Raw genomic sequence first — 15,942 nt, 5'->3', positions numbered from 1 at the left:
GCGCGCTGTCAAGAAATTAAATCAACCAACAACGCAAAGAACTCACACTTTCATCCATCCACATTTTAATAAGCAATCACGATGACCTCTCCCATCAAATCTGTTGCTTTCCTCGGCGCCAGTGGCGGCGTGGGCCTGGCAGCCCTAAAGCACACTCTCGCGGCAGGCCACCAGTGCATCGCGCTATGCCGCTATCCCTCCAAGCTCACAGCCATCTTCACACCAGAGACAACACCCAATCTCAAAGTTGTTGAGGGCAATGCCCATGATGTCACCGCCGTGTCCAAGTGTCTGCTCACGGAAGACGGCAAGCTGGTCGACCTGATCGTGAGCACCATTGGAGGCAAACCCATCATCTCCAAAATGACCATCGACGACCCAGAAGTCTGCCAAAAGGGTGCGACGGCTCTTCTCGAAGCACTCGCCCAGGTGCGCCGCGACGGCGCCACGGGTCGCCCGCAGATTATTTCCTGCAGCTCCAAGGGCATATCAAAATTTGGTCGCGACAGCCCGATGATCCTGGATCCCGTTTACCATTTCTTTCTCAAGGTGCCGCATGTTGATAAAAAGGCCATGGAAGATATCTTCATGGGAAGTGGCGAGAATTACACCCTGATTCGTCCGTCCATTTTGCGGGAAGGGGAGACGACGAAGAAGATCCTCGTAGGTGTGGAGGATATTAAGACCGGAAGGGAGTCTGCGGCCATTGGGTATACGATTTCCAAAGAGGATACGGGGAAATGGATCGCGGACAACATCATCTTATGCGAGGGTCCGCGGTACTTGAACAAGTGCGTGTCGTTGACCAACTGATCATGGTTTGATATATTTCCTGCTGTGATACTGTAATTACTATCTTTTAGCATTTGCTTTTCATTCAAATTAGTATTAAAGATTATAGATGTCTCAGCCCATTATATACTTGTACATCGGCCGAAGCCCACATCCCTTTACCTAACTCTTGCCAATTCCTGCATACTATCATCCGAATGATGCCCATCCATAGTATGCGGAACTCGGAAATCCCGCACCTCTCTCTGCGAGAACTGCACCGGTCTACATATACTGATGGGTGCAATCTTCGACAACAACGGCACACGACCACGCATATCAGCCCAGAGGGATTTGCAGGCCGGCCATGAGATAGAGACATAGATAAGACAATTCCAGAATCCCTGGAGTGGAAGTACGAAGCTGGAGGCGTAATTGAGCCCAAACACAAAGGCCTCCGGGTAAGCGAGGGCGTATACTCGATTGATGGTTGAGGGGACCTGAGCAGTCGATTATTAGGGCTTGTGATTTTTTGAACGAAGGGGGGGGGAACGTACCCACGTCACGAGTAATGCGATGAAAAACAGGATTGCGCACTTGAAATACGCACAGGTCGCCGTGTCGGCCGCCGCCATTGCCACTGCACGGCGCTGCGAGTGCGAGTCTGTTGTTTCGGAGCGCACAGGTTTGGGAGTGGAACTATTGGTACGGAGAGGACTCGGAGGTAGTTTTGATGTAGATAGTGAATCTGGAATTGGACTTATTCCGTGACTATACGGTACAATATAGGCACCACTGACGTTGCTACTACTACCTCCCTCGATGGTAACAGAGTATGGGCTGAAGTCCGACGAGGTAAAGCTGCGGCAAGGCACAGCTCTGCTGGCAGTCATAGAGCGGCGCTCAGGGGATGAACAGGCGATCTCGCTGATGACGTGGATGCCTGCCAATTTTTTGAAGGGGGCTTCAGGTTGGACATCTGTGTCGAGGGAATCCATAGCCCCGATGTTTCGCAGCTGGCTTCGCTTCTGGAAGATGACTGTCCCTGCACGCAGGTAGATGGCAAATGTCAAGGAGATGACAAACCAAACCGGACCGTAGAAGACGGCTATACGGAGGAAATCCCATTTTATAGAGATCCAGCACCATAGCTGCAGATGTTAATATCTCGGAAGATCTTATGCTCGAGTCAGACTCACAATAGCGGAGCCGTAGACTCGCCCCCGAGCATGGGATTTTACGAAAAAAGTAGACAAAGGCGGGAATAAACGGCAGGCCATAGCAGCATATAGCGTATTTCCACTCTAATCGACGCAATTGCTCCGAGTTGTATTTGTGGAAGAAGGTCAGGTAGACATTGCACGCCATGGCAAAGGTCCAGAGGGCGTCTGCCGGCATGAACCTGAGCACAGTCAGAGATAAACCATGAAAGATCCAACAAGAATGATGAGTATGTACCATTGGATGAGAAATGCCTGCAACTGGCACAGCGGACTCCCAACCCCAGCATGAATGCCATCCTGCGAAATGAGAGTCGCGATATTGGTCATGATATTACCCCAGCAAGCGTAAAAGACCAGACGATTAATAGGTTTCCGAAAGCCTCTGGAACCGATGAATGTGGTCAAAATGACAAAAGTCCCGATCAGCGAGATGGTCGAGCAGACGCGCTCTGTGGCCGAGATGGCGTCTAACTGCCTTTGCGTGGCCGACGACATGGTTTTGTGTTCTATTATCACTATATCGACCTTGCTCAAACCAGCGAAATTAAGCAGACGAAGCATTTAATGCCTGATTTCACCCCCCGACGAGGTGTCCAGGTAAACCAGGATGCGGGCTTTAGGACCCGACAGCGCGGAGGGCGATCATCTGGTCTCAGCCTGCTTACTCCCTGTACGATCTGCAGCGGACGTAAGACACAGGTGAGAGGGAAGCCCGGCCCGGGTCTGATCTTGTCGTACTGCTCGTAGTTCACCAGCCGGGATGGGGCATCCTGGGGCAGAAGGACTTGCAAAAGAAGAGAAACACAAATTGCCAATAGTTCCTCCCTCTCTCTCCTACCGACGAAAAATATATATTTAGTCAACTTCACAGATCTTACCGTGATGATATCTGCCACCTTAGAGTACCGGAGATCAGGTCTCAGTATGTGACTCTCATCAGAATTAAGGGTACACCTCGGGTATATGGTTTCTGTAGGACCTTGCTCTTGTCTGTTCTCACCCTAAGGACGTGGAATAACCCGGAGAAAAGCAGCTCGGCGATGCCCAGACAAACCCAGGCGAATGACCGTTCCTGCCCGGGAGGAAACAGATAAATCGCGTGACAACAGCCGGAACGAGTCGGACATGGCAGCCGTCAATGGTCCATGCGGGAGGCAGCTCAATCGAAACATTGCCAAAAGGGCCGGAGTCCAGATGCAAACAGAAACTGACGAAAAGGAGGATTTTCAAATAGGCATAGAAACCTAGGCGCAGGGGGTGTGTTTTTATGGAAGATGGGACGAAGTAGATCGATAAATTGAATACAGAGCACGATCAATTCGAAATGAAGGAAACATAAACACTCCTTGTCTTTCCCACACCTAACATGCGAATATCAAAGAAGAAAACAAAAAGTCAGAACAATCGGGTATAACGCCTTGTCCACCCATTTCCAATCGTCTAATCTCAAACTCGTCATCTCATCATGCACAGACACCGTGATTAATAGGCCGGTTGCGGCGGGACCATGCCCCCATACTGGCCGGCCATCTGCTGCTGCTGCTGCTGTTGCTGCAACTGAGCATGGACCTGGGGCAGATCATGGAACCACGGGTGCTGCAGGGCATCGTTGGCGCTGATGCGCATCTCCGGGCGCAACTGCAGCATGCGATTCAAGAGATCCAGACCCAAGGGGTCAATCTGCGGCAGGATCAGGCCAAGGTCGTGCGTTGCGTAGACGTGAAATGTGGGCTTGTATTCCGGCAGCTGGGAAATGCCGGGCCACGAGCGCTCCGACGGCGTGCCCATCAGCCGGAAGATCTTTAACAGCTGATCCTCGTTGGTCGTGCCGGGGAAGAGCGGCCGGCCCGTATACATTTCCGCCATGATGCACCCAGCGGACCAGATGTCGATACTGGTGTTATAGGTGCGGCTGCCTAGCAGGACATCCGGGGCCCGATACCAGAGGGTGACCACTTCGTTGGAGAAAGTGTTGACGGGGATACCGAAGGCGCGTGCTAGACCAAAGTCACCCAGCTTCAACTGGCCCTTCTTGTTGATCAGCAGGTTCTGGGGCTTGAGGTCGCGGTGCAGCACTCGGTTCTCATGACAGAAAGCAATGCCCTTGAGCAGCTGGTGCATGAAGGACTTGATGGTGGCTGGGTCCAACTGGCCGCGGTCGCCCCGGGTATCCATGTATCGCTTCAGATCCTTGTCCATAAACTCAAAGACCAGCATGAGCTTGTTCTCTGTATGGATGACATCGTAGAGCGACACAATACTCTCATGCTTCAGTTCCTTCATTAGGGAGATCTCGCGGATGGCGGTCGACGGGGTGCCTTCTTCGGAGTCGAGATGAATTTCCTTCAGGGCGACCATTTCACCCGTCTGGCGATTGCGCCCTTTGAAGACCTAGAGGGTCCGGTCAGTCCGGGTGGTGGAGAGGAGAGGGAGAGGCGTGAGATCCGGGACATACCGTGGCATAGGTGCCTTCACCGAGCTGTCGGACAGAGAGTCAGTGATGAGTATGACGGGAGAGGAAAAGAGATAATACCTTCTCCAGCTGCTGGAACGAGCTGGGTTGCTGCGACTTATTGTCCATGGTGAATAAGGAATGGATGATGGTTGGGAGGAAGAGTGAAGGAGAGGGAGGGAAGAAGTGCCCCACCAAGTATTAATAGACTCGGACTCGACTAGATTTATTTGCCCATACAATATACGTATGATGGCACGAACGAATTATGTGATTGTCATGTTTATCTATTCTATGTGATATTCACAAGTCGATCGACTACATGCGGCAAGATGCTCTGCGATGGATGGCTGCACCGCACATTGGCATGGCCCTCTTGCGCAAACAGCACTGCTTCATTCCGGACGCCGCCGACATTGATGATGGAAATGGGCATGCCCTGAGATCGAGCTCGCTCCACCAAGCGCCACGCCGAGTAGGTGGCCAGACTGCTCCCGACCACCAGTAGGCGTCCGGCATCGTCAATCGCCTCCTCGGCCGCGGTTTTAACCGCCGGATCGATGTTCTCGCCAAACATGATCACCGCGGGTTTCAGGATCCCGGCGTTGGACGTCGGCATCCAGGCCCCATCGCTTTCCACCTCGACGTGAGCTCGGGTCCCATCCTTCAGTCTAGGAGGGTCTGTCAGACAGGTCGGGCAGGAGGGATAGCGGAAGGTCGAATACGGTGCCTCGGCGAGATCGACATCGCCATCGGGATTGAGCTTCAGGCCCTTCTGCCTCTGCTCCTCCGGGTTTTCTGTGTCAAGTGCACCCGATGCCACCACGCGCGCGAGAAATTCCGCCCATGCCGGGTTCAGCTTCTCCAGAGAAGCCTGGAAGTCAGCACGCGGGAATTGATTGCGGCAGCTCGTACAAACGACCGACCGGAGGTACCCATGTAGCTCAATAGTCGACAGTTCCGGGTGCGCAAGAGAGTGGAACGAGTCGACGTTCTGCGTCACTACCGAGCTGAGATATCCCTTGGCCCCGAGGTCGCGGATGGCCCAGTGCGTCGAGTTTGGGCGCGCCTTTACGAGCCCCGGCCAGCCGACGAAGCTGCGCGCCCAGTAGCGTTTGCGCGACTCATGGCGGGAGATAAATTCATGATAATAGATCGGTCGGTAGGACTGGTTTCTGCGGTAGGTGCCATTCTCGCCTCGATAGTCTGATAGGCCGGATGCAACGGAGATGCCGGCGCCAGTCAGCAGGACGGTCTGTGAATACCGGCCAACATCGACACCCCGGAGATGGGGGGAGGGCGAGGCCGTCAGGAAGGCAGAAATGGCATCGATGGCTCCGGCAAGGGTGCTCGCGGACGGAGGGACGATGATGGCGGGCGGCAGCGGGCCTGTGAAGGGGATGCGGATGGCGGGCGTCGTCATTGAAGACGCATCGTCTGCGTACTCGTTGCTCTTGGCATCTATCGAGAAAATCCACAGTCGGAGAGGAGGTGTAGAGTCATGGTGCGGAAGATGACGCCAGAGTGTGTCGACGGGATTGTTGAAGCAGGAATACTTGCCGGATTACATGATCGAGGGGACAACAGAAGAAGAATAATCTTGACCACCCGCTATCCTTGATTATTGATTTCAGGAACACAAACCAACGGAAGATGCAGCCCCTGCGCAGGCTGCGTCCTAGGCTCTCCAGTCCGCCCGGGATCCTACGTGGCTTTGGCGCTCGTGTCCTCACATCTTCGACCAAACCTCATCACCCTTCCCTCCTCTCCCTTTCGCATGCTCACCTTCGATCCCTTCGACCTGCAGTCTCCTCTCTCCCTCTCATGGCTACACAATCACGGGCCCACGGCGGCCACAGCCACGGCCACGGCCACCATCACCACCACCACGACAATGTTTACCTCACGTCCACGAACAAAAACGACGCCGGCGTGCGGATCACACGCATTGGTCTAGTCGCCAACCTCACCATGGCCATTGGGAAATTCATTGGCGGTTACGTCTTCCATTCACAGGCCCTAATAGCCGACGCGTACCATGCCCTGACCGATCTCGTGTCCGACTTCCTGACACTGGGCACTGTCGCGTTGTCACTCAAGCCGCCCAGCGAGCGTTTCCCCAACGGATACGGAAAGGTCGAGAGCATCGGGGCGCTGGGTGTGAGCGGGCTACTGCTTTGCGGTGGCGTGTTTATGGGTCTCAATGCTGGGCAGATCCTGCTGGGTCAGGTCTACCCCGAGGTGGCGGAGGCAGTGGCTCACTGGGGACTACTGGGGCATGGCCATTCGCATTCACACAGTCACGGCGCGGATATCCTGGGGCCGAGTATCCACGCGGCGTGGTTGGCTGCAGGTTCTATCGTGGTTAAGGAATGGCTCTACCATGCGAGTATGTATTTGTTTGTCTCTGTGCTACTTTACGCTAACCCATGCGCAGCTATGAAGGTCGCCACTGAGCGCAAGTCCTCGGTCCTTGCATCCAACGCCGTCCACCACCGCATCGACTCCCTGACGAGTATTGTGGCTCTGTTCACCATCGGGGGAAGCTATGTCTTCCAAGACGCCACCTGGCTGGATCCAGTGGGCGGGCTGTTGATCTCGCTGATGGTCATCAGAGCCGGCTGGGGCAATACAAAGACCTCTCTCCTGGAGCTGGCCGACACGACAGTCGACGACGACATCAAATCCTCCGTACACAAGGCTGCTACGAAGGCATTGCAAGAAATTGCAGACGGTAATGGGGTGGTGGTCCACGACGTTCAGGGCATGAAGTCCGGGCAGAATTATTTGATGGACATTGAGCTGGCTGTGCCGGGAGACTGGGCTATCATACGCGCGCGGTTGGTGGAAGAAGCCGTCCGGAAGGTCGTGGGTGCCCAGGTGCGCGGCGTGAAGCGGGTCAAGATACGTTTCATTCCTGTGGAAGAGCAGAACCTCACCTTTTCTGAAGAGTTCATTGTCCCTAGCGCCCGAAGCAGCCCTGAACCCAGTGAACAGGAGTCGGCGGAGGCATCTGGGTCCCATCTCCACCACCACGTCGAGGAGAATGGCACTCGGAAGAGGAACTAACGGCACGACAGCTGACTTTCGGGCTTGTTTTCTTTTTGGGTTTGGATGGGAACAGCCGCATGTGATACCCCCTTGGGATGAAGAGGGTTGTGGATTATACTGTGTATAGACCGCGTGGATATATAGAAGTATACTGAACCTCGCAGACTCCCATAGAAAATGAAAAGATTTTTAATTGTCCGGATTGTTTATTGTGCAACGCCTTGTGATGGCTTTCCAGACGCTAGTAACTCGCATCCTGCGGGGCGAGAAGTTGTGTTTTCGAGTTATATTGAAAGTCCCTTTCCCGAGTCAAGAGATGGAACACTGTATCCCTCTCGATCTCGAAAATTGAGATTGAACCGTTCCTCTTGGCGCATGAGCGGTGCTAGGATCTGCGCAAAAGAGATCTTTGCCAATACTCTAGAAGTTAATATCGGGAGTTGCACGCAGCAGCTCAGCCATCTCCCGACGCTACGGCGGAAGACGTCTTCATTTCCGCAAGGTGCCGCCGCCAGCACCAGATCGCGAATAGAGATGGATTTTTAGGGCCGAGTAGGCATGCCTACAGGTATGCGCAAACGCGTTGACTTCGCACAGGAGTAGAACACGGAGTGCGATACAAGGGAGGATCTTACTGGGCGAGTCGGCCAGTTTCATGGTGGTGGTGGTTGTTGCACGGTGGTTCTATTTTTGGGCTGAGGCTGACGAGAGCTGGCAGGGGCCTTGCTCGACCGACTAACTACAAGTAGGACGAACGTAGATCAACGGACAGTGCGTTGTAATTTGTCGACTGGATTTTTACATACTCCTTTTAGTTATTTACTTCAGGATTATTACTATGATCTGAAGTCGATTCTCCCGAGCATATTTACCGCGTTCGGCTAAATGGGTGATCCGCCTAACCCTAAGCCGACACTAATGCACCGATAATCCCATGCACATAGTCTGTGTGTTCAAATTGGTTATTGTCGAGAATAACAAGTATCGCAGAGAAGAGAATAAACAGGAGGATACCTATAGTATTCGAATAATCCGTGGAAGAAAGTATTACATCACTGTGGGACCACCCCACGATCCGGCGCCGAGGACTCATTCCTGAACTGATTGCGGTGAGTCTCGTCCTTTTTACCGACCTGGATAAATACTTCTTCTTCACTATCACCCCCCATCGGTCGCGTTTGCAATTCTCCATCGCACACTCTGGCCATGGCCTCCCCCCTCTACATCGGATTCGACCTCTCGACCCAACAACTCAAGGGGTTGGTCGTCAACTCCGAGCTCAAGGTCGTCTACATCGCCAAGTTCGACTTCGATGCCGACTCCACCGGCTTCCCCATCAAAAAGGGCGTGCTCACCAACGAAGCCGAACATGAGGTCTACGCTCCGGTCGCACTGTGGCTCCAGGCCCTGGACAGTGTCCTTGACAGCTTGAAACGGCAGGGCCTCGATTTTCGCCGAGTCAAGGGTATCAGTGGCGCCGGACAGCAGCACGGCAGCGTATACTGGGGCCAGGATGCCGAGCGACTCCTCAAGACCCTGGATCCGGCCAAGACACTTGAGGAGCAGCTGCCGGGAGCTTTTTCGCACCCGTATAGTCCGAATTGGCAGGACGCAAGCACCCAGCACGAATGCGACGAGTTCGATGCCATGCTAGGTGATCCGGAGCATCTGGCCATGGCCACCGGCAGCAAAGCGCACCATGTAAGATCCCTAATAAGCAATTGCATGATTGCCCCTGACTCCGTCGCTTAGAGATTCACCGGCCCTCAAATCCTTCGCTTCACGCGAAAGCACCCCGAAGTATACCAGAAGACATCACGAATTTCGCTCGTCTCCTCATTCCTGGCCTCGCTCTTCCTGGGCCATGTGGCTCCCTTTGATATCTCCGATGTCTGCGGTATGAACCTCTGGAACATCAAGCAAGGCGCCTACGACGAGACCCTTCTTCAGCTCTGCTCCGGCAAATTTGGCGTCGAGGACCTCAGACAGAAACTCGGCGAGGTGCCCGAGGACGGCGGCCTACACCTGGGCCCAGTCCATTCGTACTTTGTGGAGCGCTTCGGCTTCAGCCCAGACTGCACGGTCATCCCCGCGACCGGCGACAACCCGGCCACTATCCTGGCGTTGCCCCTGCTGCCTTCGGACGCAATGGTTTCTCTCGGCACGTCGACGACCTTCCTCATGTCCACGCCGGCGTACAAGCCGCATCCCGCCACCCACTTCTTCAACCACCCGACCAGTCCCGGCTTGTACATGTTTATGCTCTGCTACAAGAATGGCGGACTCGCGCGCGAACAGGTTCGGGATGCCATCAATGATGTTCTTCAGGACACGCCCGCGCAGCCCTGGGCCAATTTCGACCAGATCGCTCTACAGACACCGGCACTCGGCCAGCGGAGCTCATCCGATCCCATGAAGATGGGCCTCTTCTTCCCCCGACATGAGATCGTGCCAAATCTGCGCCCGGGACAGTGGCACTTCAACTATGACCCGACCACCGGCAATCTGCAAGAGACGACGGACGGTTGGGCTACGCCCCACGACGAAGCCCGCGCCATCGTGGAGAGCCAGATGCTCTCGCTTCGTCTTAGGTCGCACGGCCTGACCCAGAGCCCCGGCGAGGGCATTCCTGCCCAGCCACGCCGGGTCTACCTGGTCGGGGGCGGGTCCAAGAACAAGGCCATTGCGGAGATTGCCGGTCAGATCCTCGGCGGCAGTGAGGGAGTGTACAAGCTCGATGTGGGTGACAATGCGTGTGCCCTCGGGGCTGCCTATAAAGCTGTGTGGGGCATTGAGCGCCAGCCTGGACAGACCTTTGAGCAACTGGTAGGCCAGCGGTGGAATGAGGAAGATTTTATTGAGAAGATTGCCGAGGGCTACCAGAAGGGCGTGTTTGAGCAGTACGGCCGGGCCGTGGAGGGCTTTGAGAAGATGGAGCAGCACATCTTGCGCCAGGAGGCAGAGCGCACTAATGGGCATACGCGTGGACTGTAAATCCTATAAATTTTGATCACTATGAGAAAAGTTATTATCATTATTATTGTAGTGTTTAGTTCACTCTATACCTTGTCATAACAGATGAAGATGGTCGGGCGCTTACGATAGACAGGACGGCAAGGATCCACCGAAAAAACATTTTGGACCACACGATTCATTCACCACCTACCTCCTCTGCACTCTCTCGTCACAGATCGGCTGGTCGAAGATGGAAGAACAGGTAAGTCCCTCCGTCGTCTCTGCACAATGCGTAGCTCCTGCCTACTGTGCTCATGATCACATCCTCACGCACTCTCTCCCCCCACCACACCTCCGAGGGGCAATCCGGTGCTCACCATGTTTCTCCCCACAGGTAGCAAATGCCATTGAGATCGCCTGGAATTCATCCTCCGACCAGTCCCTCAAAGCCCAGGCCTTCGACTACCTCAACCAGCTTCGCTCTGACCCCTCCGGATGGCAGGTCTGCCTCGCCCTCTTCACCAAGTCCCCCCACAGCCCGAAGTCGTGCGACATGTCAGCCTGGAGATTGTCAACAGTGCCGCTCAGGCAGGGCTGATCGATCTGGCTGCCCTTGCCGTGGTGCGAGATGGCCTGCTGGCGTACCTACGGCAATTCTACGGGCCTGACGGGACGGCCACGCCGGATGCCCCCTACATTCAAAACAAACTTGCACAAACCGTCACCTTCCTTTTTCCTCACTCTATGCCAATGGCTGGGAGTCCTGCATCGATGATCTGCTGGGCCTAACCTACAAGTCAACCTCGAGCTCCACCCGGGACAACCCGCTAGGGATTGTGTTCTACCTACGGGTAGTGAATTCCATTCATGAAGAGATTGGTGATGTACTAGTGTCACGATCACGGGTGGACCAGGACAAAGCAAATACTCTCAAAGATTTGATTCGTCAAAGGGACATGCAGAAGATTGCTAGCTCTTGGCAGGAGATTCTGTCGGACTGGCGGGATGGGGACGACGTGATTGTGGAGATGTGCCTCAAGGCGGTGGGCAGCTGGGTCAGCTGGATTGATATTGGGCTGGTGGTGAACCAGGCCATGCTGGACCTGCTGTTCCAGCAGCTGGGACGGGCAGAGAAACAGGAGCTGCGGGCGGGCGAGCAGCGGGTCCGGGATGCTGCGGTGGACGTCTTCACAGAGATCATTGGCAAGAAGATGAAGCCGGCAGATAAGATTGAGATGATCGTCTTCCTGAACCTCGACTCCATTGTCACGCAGCTGTCCAACAGCCCACCATTGCACGAGAACCGATTCACATCGAGGTACGACACGGACCTAGCAGAGACGGTGGCCAAGCTGGTCAATAGCACGGTCATGGATATTGTTCGGGTGCTGGAAACAGACTCGGGCGAGGTGAAGGAGAAGGCCGATAACCTGCTCCAGGTCTTCCTCCCACACGTCCTGCGCTACTTCTCGGACGAGTATGATGAAGTCTGCTCGACCGTCATCCCTTGTGTCAACGACATGGTCACCTACCTCCGCAAACTCAACAAGGCCAACCCGTCCTTCCAAGAGCGGAACAAGTCGATTCTGCTTCCAGTTCTCAAGGCAATCGTGGCCAAGATGCGCTATGACGAGACCTCGAACTGGGGAGATGAGGATGAGCAAACAGACGAGGCGGAGTTTCAAGAATTGCGGAAACGGTTGGGTGTCCTGCAGCAAGTCATTGCCTTTACGGACGAGGAACTTTACATCAATGCCATCTCGGAGGTTGTGGGTACAACTTTTGAAAACTTGCGGGCGTCGGGGGGCCAGCTCGACTGGCGCGACCTGGATCTTGCGTTGCATGAAATGTATCTGTTTGGAGACTTGGCGGTCAAGAGTGGTGGTCTTTACATGAAAGGCGCGCCCAATGGGCCGGCCTCGAGTCGGTTAATTGAGATGATGCTACACATGGTGGAGTCGGGTAAGTCCAACCAGATGTTTCAAAGCAGGGCCTTGTTTCTAATCTGATGCAGATATCCGTTCTTTCACCCACCCCGCCACCCAACTCCAGTTCATGGAGATCTGCGTTCGCTACAGCTCGTTCTTCCAGCACCATACCCACCTCATTCCCGGCGTTTTGGAAAGTTTCCTTCAACTTGTGCATCACCCTGTCCGAAAAGTCAAGACGCGTTCTTGGTACCTCTTCCAGCGACTTGTGAAGCAGCTGCGTATCCATATTGGCAATGTGGCCCAGACGGTGGTGGAAGCCTTGGGCGATTTGTTGGTGATTCAGGCCGAGGTGCCTTCGGAGGGCGATGAGGGCGACGAGATGTCATCAGAAGACCATGAAGGCTCCGCTGATGCCGTATTCACGAGCCAGCTGTACCTGTTTGAGGCAGTTGGGATTATCTGCTCGACTCCTGGAGTCACCGCCGATAAGCAGGTTCTCTACGCGCAGTCGGTGCTGAACCCCATCTTCGGAGATATGGAACGAAACCTCGCAGCAGCCAAATCCAACGACGAGCGAGCACTGCTACAGATCCATCACGATATAATGGCTTTGGGAACTCTCGCCCGCGGCTTTTCGGACTGGACGCCTGGCACGCCCACCCAAGGGGCCCTGCCAGCAGTGGAAGTCTCGGAGGCTTTCTGCCAAGTCGCAGAGGCGACGCTGGTTGCGTTGGAATCTCTCAAGACGTCCTTTAACATTCGGACTGCAGCCCGTTTTGCCTTCTCACGGCTCATCGGCGTCCTCGGAGCACGTATTCTCCCCCAACTGCCCCGCTGGATCGATGGGCTTTTGACTCAAACCTCGTCGCGCGACGAAATGGCCCTGTTTTTGCGTCTTTTGGACCAAGTTATCTTTGGATTCAAGGGTGAGATCTACAGCATCCTCGACACCCTCTTGACCCCCTTCCTACAGCGGGTCTTTTCGGGCCTTGCGGACCCCACGACCGGCACCGATGATGAGATCCAGCTTGCGGAGCTGAAGCGCGAGTATTTGAATTTCTTGCTAGCAGTGTTCAACAACGACCTCGGGGCCGTGATCATCAGCGAGCAAAATCAGCCGCTGTTCGAGACTGTCATCACCACCATCGAACACTTTGCTAAAGACATCGACGACTTCACAACGGCCAAGATGGCGTTCTCCGTGCTGGCTCGCATGGGTCTCTGCTGGGGCGGGCCAGATGTCGCCCCGGCAGCAGCCAACGGCGCTGCAGCGACGCAGACTGCTCTGCCCGGGTTCGGCGGGTTCATGATCTCGCGCTTCTCGCCTCTGTGCTGGGCTCTGCCTGCTAACCCGTCATTCAACTCCAAAGATGCACACGCTAAGCAGGTCCTCGCGGAAGCGGGCGGCCTACAGCGCACCATCTACCTCAAGACCGGCATGGAGTATGCAGAGTACCTACGGAACCAGGAGCTGCCAGGCATGGGCATGGGGGCGGATCTGATCGAGGAGTTTTTGAATGCATTGAGCCAGATGGACATCAGGGGATTCCGGCAGTTCTTCCCAGTAAGTGTGCCCAGTGCTTGCTAAGTCACCAATCTTCTAACTAATTGCCACACAGTCCTTCATCCAACGACTAAGCGCATGAACAACAATCACCTTCCACACACACCCTATCCTTCATCTCACCCCTATCCATCTCCATGACATCTCCTCCTTCCTTTTACCCTCCTCTTTCACCTAGATTCCCCTGATGTCATAGCTTTTGTTTCTTCTATTTGTTCTTCACGAGACAAGACGAGGTGATGAAACCCTGTCCTCGAACGATCTACCCACACACCATCCACACCATCTGCGAAGCACAGATACCATGTTGTCATATTTTCTCTCATTTCAAAAAGATGACGGAATGAAATGAAATGAACCGTTAGGTTTAGCACTAGAGGAAAAGAAAAACAAAAAGTTTGTCTCAAACCATGATCGAAATAAGAGTACAATCCCTTCTCCTAGTGCAGCATTGTCAGCTTTTTAGCTAGTTGTTTGTTCATCCATACTGAGAAATGAATGATAAATGGAGTTTGGCTTAATTAATCCTATAGTGTAATCATGAAATGAATGAACCATTATGGATTTGGATCCGACTGTACCTATCCTCAATTATAGCATAATTATAACACAGATAGTCATCCTGGCCCTTCTCATTCTATTGCAGCCCCGCTAATAGCCCCATTTTGCGTCGATATGATAATGAATTTTCATTGATTGATCTGAATTCAAATAACAGACTTGGTGTGGCGATCACTTTCAAGCAAGAAATCATCTATCAGAAAAGACCCTCAAAATAAAAAGCCCTAGGCATCCATCTACACTTGTTTTGGAAGGACAGGCAGACTCGTTTGAAAGATAAGAGGGGAGAACACACTATGCAAAGAGGTACTTCGCCGCATGCTCGACATGATCATCTGAAAAGGTAGCCATCGTGAAATAGGAATGATCATAGTCCGGCTGGTAGCGCACATGCACACCGGAAAGACCAGCATCGCGGGCAGCAGCTTCAAAGTTTTCGGGGAGGAGTTGGCCTTGTTTGTAGAAGTTGTCGCCGGTTCCCTGATATCGATATCCATTAGACATCAACCGTATTCAGACAAAGAAAAGGAAGAAGGGCAAGATGGAGGGAAAGACATAAAACATACAACATCGATCAGAATATCCAATGGCCCACCAGACCACTTCTTAATCAACTCTGTAGCATCGTGCTCCTTCCACTTCGCCTGGGCTTCATCCCCGAAGTAGCCTTTGAACGCCTTCTGGCCCCAGGGACAGTTGATGGGATTGGCGATGGGCGCAAACGCAGAGACGGACTTGTATTTGCCAGGGTTGCGCAGGTACTATCCCAATCCATTAGCCTTTTCTTCCAAGCATTGCTTCGAAAGAACCCCCAAAAAAGGGTAAGGGACCGCTCACCAAAGTCAGGGCGCCGTGTCCACCCATACTATGCCCCGTAATACTCACACGACTACCATCCAGCTGTTGCGGGAACGCCGCGAAGACAGTCTTGGGCAGTTCCTCAGTGACGTAGCTGTACATGTTGTACCCGGCGTCGTAAGGAGCTTTCGTAGCGTCGACGTAGAAGCCTGCGCCGGAGCCGAAGTCGTAGGCGTCGTCTTCGCCTTCGATCTTGAGGCCGCCTTGTAGATACATAATCAATTAATCCATCCATAATTAAATACTATGAATTATCCGGGTGTAGGGAGGGATACTTACGCGGACTGGTATCCGGATACAACACCGCAACGCCCTTCTTACTCGCCGCATGTTGGAAAAAGCCCTTCTCGGAGCAATTGTCGGCGGTGCAGGTCAGACCGGAGAGATAGATCAGCACGGGCACCTTCTGGGTTTGGGCCTGCGGCGGCAGGTAGAGGTTGAAGTTCATTTCGCAGCGGGTAGTGGAGGCGGCGTGGCTGAGCTTGAGCAGCTTGCCGCCGAAGGAGGCGATGGTTGCTTTGGTGGTGACGGCCATATTGATGTTCCCGGGAGTGAGTGAGTTAGGGGTGGGGGAGT

General features: G+C 53.9%; 10 protein-coding genes across 10 annotated transcripts; 6 read left to right on the top strand and 4 right to left on the bottom strand.

The window, feature by feature from the left end:
• Window positions 1-81: 81 nt before the first annotated feature.
• Window positions 82-813, top strand: N7510_003513 (NAD(P)-dependent oxidoreductase; the record flags this gene model as incomplete). Its single annotated transcript, XM_056975439.1, has 1 exon — window positions 82-813. One exon carries the CDS (start codon window positions 82-84, stop codon window positions 811-813), a length of 732 nt encoding a protein of 243 aa, XP_056835395.1.
• Window positions 814-950: 137 nt separating this feature from the next.
• Window positions 951-2,489, bottom strand: N7510_003512 (putative cAMP receptor-like protein; the record flags this gene model as incomplete). The annotated part of the gene is made up of 4 exons (XM_056975438.1): window positions 951-1,271; window positions 1,329-1,879; window positions 1,971-2,173; window positions 2,230-2,489. 4 exons carry the CDS (start codon window positions 2,487-2,489, stop codon window positions 951-953), a joined length of 1,335 nt encoding a protein of 444 aa, XP_056835394.1.
• A 987-nt stretch (window positions 2,490-3,476) lies between these two features.
• N7510_003511 (cyclin-dependent serine/threonine-protein kinase phoA) lies at window positions 3,477-4,575 on the bottom strand (the record flags this gene model as incomplete). The annotated part of the gene is made up of 3 exons (XM_056975437.1): window positions 3,477-4,385; window positions 4,450-4,473; window positions 4,528-4,575. The coding sequence occupies 3 exons, from the start codon at window positions 4,573-4,575 to the stop codon at window positions 3,477-3,479; spliced, it is 981 nt and encodes a 326-aa protein (XP_056835393.1).
• A 163-nt stretch (window positions 4,576-4,738) lies between these two features.
• On the bottom strand, window positions 4,739-5,869 carry N7510_003510 (putative SIR2 family histone deacetylase; the record flags this gene model as incomplete). The annotated part of the gene is made up of 1 exon (XM_056975436.1): window positions 4,739-5,869. One exon carries the CDS (start codon window positions 5,867-5,869, stop codon window positions 4,739-4,741), a length of 1,131 nt encoding a protein of 376 aa, XP_056835392.1.
• A 230-nt stretch (window positions 5,870-6,099) lies between these two features.
• On the top strand, window positions 6,100-7,515 carry N7510_003509 (cation diffusion facilitator family transporter; the record flags this gene model as incomplete). The annotated part of the gene is made up of 2 exons (XM_056975435.1): window positions 6,100-6,835; window positions 6,884-7,515. 2 exons carry the CDS (start codon window positions 6,100-6,102, stop codon window positions 7,513-7,515), a joined length of 1,368 nt encoding a protein of 455 aa, XP_056835391.1.
• Window positions 7,516-8,703: 1,188 nt separating this feature from the next.
• N7510_003508 (xylulokinase) lies at window positions 8,704-10,491 on the top strand (the record flags this gene model as incomplete). The annotated part of the gene is made up of 2 exons (XM_056975434.1): window positions 8,704-9,198; window positions 9,250-10,491. 2 exons carry the CDS (start codon window positions 8,704-8,706, stop codon window positions 10,489-10,491), a joined length of 1,737 nt encoding a protein of 578 aa, XP_056835390.1.
• A 456-nt stretch (window positions 10,492-10,947) lies between these two features.
• On the top strand, window positions 10,948-11,241 carry N7510_003507 (Armadillo-like helical; the record flags this gene model as incomplete). The annotated part of the gene is made up of 1 exon (XM_056975433.1): window positions 10,948-11,241. The coding sequence occupies one exon, from the start codon at window positions 10,948-10,950 to the stop codon at window positions 11,239-11,241; it is 294 nt and encodes a 97-aa protein (XP_056835389.1).
• A 167-nt stretch (window positions 11,242-11,408) lies between these two features.
• Window positions 11,409-12,461, top strand: N7510_003506 (exportin family protein; the record flags this gene model as incomplete). Its single annotated transcript, XM_056975432.1, has 1 exon — window positions 11,409-12,461. One exon carries the CDS (start codon window positions 11,409-11,411, stop codon window positions 12,459-12,461), a length of 1,053 nt encoding a protein of 350 aa, XP_056835388.1.
• Window positions 12,462-12,507: 46 nt separating this feature from the next.
• On the top strand, window positions 12,508-13,971 carry N7510_003505 (uncharacterized protein; the record flags this gene model as incomplete). The annotated part of the gene is made up of 1 exon (XM_056975431.1): window positions 12,508-13,971. The coding sequence occupies one exon, from the start codon at window positions 12,508-12,510 to the stop codon at window positions 13,969-13,971; it is 1,464 nt and encodes a 487-aa protein (XP_056835387.1).
• Window positions 13,972-14,802: 831 nt separating this feature from the next.
• On the bottom strand, window positions 14,803-15,901 carry N7510_003504 (S-formylglutathione hydrolase; the record flags this gene model as incomplete). Its single annotated transcript, XM_056975430.1, has 4 exons — window positions 14,803-14,988; window positions 15,075-15,269; window positions 15,346-15,569; window positions 15,646-15,901. 4 exons carry the CDS (start codon window positions 15,899-15,901, stop codon window positions 14,803-14,805), a joined length of 861 nt encoding a protein of 286 aa, XP_056835386.1.
• Between the last annotated feature and the right edge of the window lie 41 nt (window positions 15,902-15,942).

This window comes from Penicillium lagena, assembly GCF_028827675.1.
Source record: "Penicillium lagena strain IBT 129212 chromosome Unknown utg000002l_segment0_segment0, whole genome shotgun sequence".
NCBI lineage: Eukaryota > Fungi > Ascomycota > Eurotiomycetes > Eurotiales > Aspergillaceae > Penicillium > Penicillium lagena.
This window is presented reverse-complemented; position numbering and strand designations above follow the sequence as displayed.